Raw genomic sequence first — 6350 nt, forward strand, 5'->3', positions numbered from 1 at the left:
TTAACTGTCTTAAAAGTGGCTGCAAAAAAAAAAAAAAAAAAACATCAAAACCAGCTTTGAGTCTGTTCAACCTGTTAATCTGGCTATCAATTGAATCCGTTGGATCAAAGTCAATTCGAGGTGTTTGGGCCAATTGGGGTGGCTCAGATACCCCAGTTCTTTTAAGATGTGACTGGATTTTAGCATCTGCTCATTTGTCCAACAACTTCTGTCTTCTGATACCTAATACAGGAGTTTTCCATGCTTGCTTTCTGCAGTGTGCATTTACTTAGGCTGTTTATATATTGAATCGTCATTATGAAAATGAATAGCCCATTTCTATTTTCATAGTTATTCACAGACAGTTCACCTTTGCAGCTATAACTGGGTTCCCAATATCATTTGGGTCATATCAATACCTTGGGCGATCAGATACAATATGATATGATACATTCACATGTTGGGCAATCTGATATATAACTGGTATGATATAATACTTTCAATCTCTGCTTGATAAATCATCTTTTTCCCCCCTTTTTCTTTCTTTCCATCTGTTAAAAATAAAAAAAAATTAAAACATGATAAATTTGAAAAAAAAAAAAAACTGAAAAGAATGTGATGTAATTGTCTTCTTCAATGAAATAGAATTCGACGTATGATATTGCATGATTTAGAAAGGTACAAAACAGTGATAAAAGGTGAAAATGAATATTCCATATTTCATTACATCTCAATACTTCCTTTATATCACTAGGGGAATGCATCACCATAAATGAAGCTTGTGTTTGGATCTTTTGACTGTTGGTGCATGTGCTTGTCCAAATAGGAAGAATGCTAAATTTGAATGTGAAATACTTTCAGTACATGTTGGTCTTATGTTTGAATCTCCAGAGGAATGTATCCGATAAACTCCCGATATATGTTATGTCACATTCCCATTTTTTGAACACTGGCTGCAAAACAGGTTGGTCATAGGAAGAAGAACCAACGTTTACCTTCCTGCTTACGGTAATTCATGCCTCCCAACATTGGTCTCCATCTGCTCATCTGGTAAGGAGTCCAATCATTGGAAATTAGAAAATTGGGAAGGCTGAACAGGTGACCGTCTCAATTCTTGCTTCTCAACATAGCAATCGACCATTGTTCCTTCCCGCCATATGTAATTCATTGCTGATGCAGATTTACATTTGAAAATGATGATCATGGGAGAATTCGCGCTGTTTACTAGGCTATATTGCACATCCAAACATAAAGCTCCTGTATTTACAACTGATTCCTGAAACAGTATACAAACAGAGATAACAGGGAATGTTCTGATTCATATGATTCGCATTGTATTCAGCATTCTCATAGAAAAATCAATCTGGTATTCAGTATATGCCAAGGGCCTGGATTCTCTTCACCAAGGACAGAGATGAAATGTTCTTTCTTTCCCAATCGTCCCTTCTCTCCTCAGTCACCGGCTGCAGGCAGCTCTCATTCCCGTCGAGTATGCTAACGATCTGCCTCATGCATGGCCTCGACTCTGGATTTGAATGCGTGCAAGCCAAGCCTAATCTTACTAGCCTCAGTAATTCCCGACAATCGTATTCTCCATCCAATCTCCAATCCACCAGCTCCACCAACTGCCGCTTTCTCGCCTCCAATCCACGAATTTTCTCTACGAGCAGCACCTCAGGCCAGCGGAAATCCACTGCCTTGCGTCCGCTCACCACCTCAAGCACTACCACCCCAAAGCTATAGACGTCAGCCATTGTGGTTGCCTTGCCAGACTCCATGTACTCAGGTGACATATAACCGAAGATTCCACGAGCAGCTGTGTTTGAGCTGGTAACAACGTGATGACCGTGTTCATTCCGCGTAAGGAATTCAGCCAGGGCGAAGGAACCGAGACGCGGGTTCATGTCAGAATCAAGAAAGATGGCTGAGGAGGTGATGTTCCTGTGGATCACTTGCTCATCCCATTGCTCATGGAGGTAAAGGATGGCAGAGGCCAGTGATTTGATGATGTTGTAACGGTGTCGCCACCGGAGAAGAGGCCGTCCAATCTTGTGGTGATGAGGAAAGAGGAGGAGGCTGAGTGAGCGGTGCGTCAAGTAGTCGTAGATGACAAGCATCTCCCCCTGCTCGGTGCACCATCCTCGGAGCTGCACCAGGTGCCGATGGCGGAGATTTCCAAGGTTTTGGAGTTCATTGGAGAAGCGCGCTCTCAATGCCGGACATGTTTTCATCCCAAGCCGCTTCACCAGCACGTGGAGACGGTTGTTGAGGTAGCCATGATATGCAGTACCAAAGTCCATCTCTGCAACCATTTGAGCTTCCGAGAAGTTGTTTGTAGCTGCCAGGATTTCCTTGAAAGATATTTCTCGTGGTGTGTCAACTGACGGGAAAGATGTCAAATGGTGGCGGTTACTCTCTCTGGAACCGCTGTCACCGCTACCATCATCAGCAGTTACAAACATGGTGTTGCCGGTGGCGGTGACAAAAGCTGCAGACAAAGAGTCAGTTGTTGTTTCTGTTGTCGTGGTTGTGGTTGTAGCAGAGGTGGTGGGTGAGGATAAAGAGATGTAGGGAGGAAGCATGTGGAAAGATGGGAGGCTTGGCAATTCGCCTGAGTAATGTTGGGAAAGTGCTTCCATGACCCATTTCATCGTCGGACGTGATTGCGGGTCATTCAACGAGCAAAGGAGGCCGAGATGGATGAGTCGTTCCATGTCCAAAAGCTTGTAGGATCCATCCATTAGCCGGCTATCTCCAGCTTGCAACATCTTCCCATCATCTGATAACCTTCTAACCCAATCAAGCAAGACAATCTGCTCATCTGAGTATGTCAGATCGACAGCCCGCCGACCTGAGACCACCTCCAGCAAGACAATTCCGAAGCTGAACACGTCAGATTTTGCAGTGGCACTCCTCCTCTGGAAGCTCTCTGGGGGTAGATACCCAATTGTTCCACCAATCATCGTAGTCTCTGCTAATCGGAACCGGTAATTTTTCATTGTCAGCGGCGGCAATTGCTTCGGTGATGGGTCGTGCTTGTGATCATGCTCGAGCCACCGAGCCAATCCAAAATCCCCAAGACGCGCATTGTAGTCAGAATCAAGCATGACATTGCTTGTTTTAACGTCACGGTGGATAATCTGCGTCTCCAGCTGTTCATGCAGGTAGAATAGCCCGGCCGCGAGGCCGGACACGATATGCCAACGGCGTTCCCAGCTAAGCAATGCAGAAATAGCTGATCCATCTTGCTGGCGACGGAAAAGGAGACGGTCGAGGCTACGATTCGGCATGTAATCATAGACAAGTAGGAGTTGATCTTCGTGCACACACCATCCCCTGAGGCGGACTAAATTGCGGTGCCGGAGCTGAGCGACAGCAGCTAGCTCGGCTGCAAACGTCTTCTCAAACCGTTCTCCCTTATCAGCAACGCATTTCACCGCTACGACTGTTCCATCGCTGGGCAGCACTGCCCTGTAGACACGACCGAAGCCTCCGCTCCCAAGAAGCTCTTCCTCGCTAAAACCATTGGAACCGATGTAAAGCTCAGCATAGCTGAAGATTCTGGGATTGCCACGGAACATCTGGTCGGATGTTATAATTCCAGCCATGTCCTGGAATTGCTGGTGAGAGTCCAGGACACCACTGTAATACGCTTTGGCATGAATACTCTGTGGATGGAAAGATCCCATGCATTTTGATTTCCGACCGGAACAGCAACAGAAGCTGCGAATGATGTCGGTGAACCAGCGACGGATGCGTTCTCTCTTTGTGGAAGGTGGGGACGACGATGAAGGTGGTGGTAGTTCCTTCGTGTCATGATCGGATGGCTCGAAGATGTTGGCGGGAAGGATCAAACAGAAACGGTTGAGCTGCTGCATGAGGTATATGTTGGAGGGTTCTCTCCTATTTCATACCTCTATGGAAGAAAGATTGGAAGGTATGCTCTGCCTTTTATTCTCTTCTCAAGCTGTGATATGGCTGCATAATAATTATAGACTTTTTTGAATCTGAACTGGACCGGGGCCACCTATGACGACTTGGAAGGAAAAATCTATAAAGACAGAAGACAGAAGATTCTACGGTGGAAAATTAATTAATTATTATTTATTAGAAAAATTAATTATTTTTAATAATTATTTATTAGAAAAATTAATTACTTTTATTTACAAATGCACTCAAACCCATAACCTAAATGTTGAAACGCACAATCTTTAACACTGAATCCTTGAGTTAAATCTCTGAGTTAATTCCCATAATGAGGCATACCTTTTTGCAATTAGTGAGAGAGAAATGTTTGTAAAAAGTAATCTCTTTTAACATACAAAGGATTATGGAATAATATAAGTTATATCTTTATTTTAAAATATATAAATACTCTTCTAATTACGTATAAAAATTTCTTTTATATATATATATATATATATATAAAATATGGAACAGGTTCTATACGATGGAGCTCATGGGAACTCCCCATGAGGTCAAGATGTGTGGGCCCCACCATGATGTGTGTCGAACATCTACATTGCATTTGATGGGTCCCCTTTAAATTATGGGATATCCCAAAAATCAGCCGTATACGGAACTCCAGTGGGCCGGATTTGTGAACCACATCTTGGTGGGCCCAAAAAATGATTATGAATGTTTTAATGGAGGGTAACCGCTCTCAACTTTTATGTGGTGTGGCCCACACAAGTCATAGATTGACTTGATTTTTAATCCCCGGCCCACCATGAAATGGTGCATCTGACTGATGGGGTAGATGTTCGACACGCATCATGGTGGAGCCCACACAGCTCGACCTCATGCGGAGTTCTATATATATATATATATATATATATATATATATATAGTTTTGAATGGCTAATTGATAGTGACATTTTCCCAGGGACATCTTAGGAGTCACTAGCCCAATCCTTTTAATTAGATGCTACTCGTGCTTTGAATCGTCCCACGGACTTGGACTCTTACTTTGCTTTCTAGCTATTTATGCGGACAATTCCCCACACCCAATTTGTTGCCGCTTCGACTCCATGCTTTGCGCATAGTAGAAATTAACTCAAACACTAATATTTATAAACATTATTACTTACTGAATTCTATTATCATCATTACTAGGCCATGAAACATAAGTTATGAAACAAGTAGATTTTGTAGAAAGGGTGTAACTTGATACTCTGGCTGCATTTGACACTTGATACACATGCATTTCAAAATAGTACGCATCCCATATCTATTACATAAAATCAAATGGACTAAATTTTGGAAACCATTTCTTGTTATTAACCATCTAGTAATTATTCACCAATTTGTTATTCATATAATTAGATAAACTTATTTGTCAGGACTTTATATATCTAAACTGGTACACAAAATGTGGACAGTTAATTTAAACTCATTACAAAAAAAAAAAAAAAACATTTACAATTTTTAAGTGCCTGTGTATCATCCATCGCACTCTACCAGAGTATTAAAGTTTTACTCATTCTAGAGTATTAATAAGAAGATAAAGCTAGAACTTAAATGGATACATCTTTCTTATTTGTTTTTGTTTGTTTCTAGAAAGAAGCAAACGCGTTTTTGAAAATTCGGCGTGGGAAAAATTCCTGGCGTGTCTGCAAGTCTACAAGAAGGAGAGTCGCACGCGTAATAACAATGCTCACGTGGAAAAGCGGATCTGGTTGTTGGTATGAACTCTCAGGAAATTTTTTTTAAAAAAATAAAAATAAAAATAAAAAATCAGGCATGAGAGAGGCGTAATTGCGCCATAAATAAAGGCCATATCATGTTCTGCTTTTCACGTGGATATAAAAGCGTGGCCCACCATTTGCACACGTGTAGACAGAAACAAGCGTCGGACGGTGTTCGGTTGGTGACCCTCTCAAAAAGGGGAGGACTGTGTATCCGCTCCTACTCTGTTTTCCTGATCTGACGCCCTGTTGGATATCTTAACCCCAGGATAGCCGTGGTATACTCGGGTTTTCAGGTTTTTATACATGGTGCTACGGTGACCATTGATCCCATGGGCCCCACCTTGGATGGAAGCTGTGTACCAGATTGAATGACCTTAACAATCGGCCTTGGGCTTGTTTCTATTTATTTATTTATTTATTTATTATTATTATTATTCAATTAAAATTTATCATTCATATATAACCGTCTATTTGTGGGCCACGAATTGAAAGGCTGTGGTCCGTCACTGTTGGGTTTCAGTGATGATCAGAGGTACGGAACGATGGGCCACACTGATATGAACTTTGAAAGAGGAAACGGATTGGCTACTCCCCCTACTGCTAGCCCGGTGGCTGGTGGTCGGTGCTATGTGGGCCCACCATGATGTATGTGTTTCATCCGTGCTGTTCATCTATTTTTAG

At 42.3% G+C, this 6350-nt stretch overlaps 1 protein-coding gene across 1 annotated transcript; it reads right to left on the reverse strand.

Moving 5' to 3' along the window:
* Positions 1-616: 616 nt before the first annotated feature.
* Positions 617-3942, reverse strand: LOC131239780 (receptor like protein kinase S.2). Its single transcript, XM_058237652.1, has one exon. The coding sequence runs from the start codon at positions 3855-3857 to the stop codon at positions 1350-1352; it is 2508 nt and encodes an 835-aa protein (XP_058093635.1). The 5' UTR covers positions 3858-3942; the 3' UTR covers positions 617-1349.
* Positions 3943-6350: the final 2408 nt, after the last annotated feature.

This window comes from Magnolia sinica, chromosome 3, assembly GCF_029962835.1.
Source record: "Magnolia sinica isolate HGM2019 chromosome 3, MsV1, whole genome shotgun sequence".
Taxonomy (NCBI): domain Eukaryota; kingdom Viridiplantae; phylum Streptophyta; class Magnoliopsida; order Magnoliales; family Magnoliaceae; genus Magnolia; species Magnolia sinica.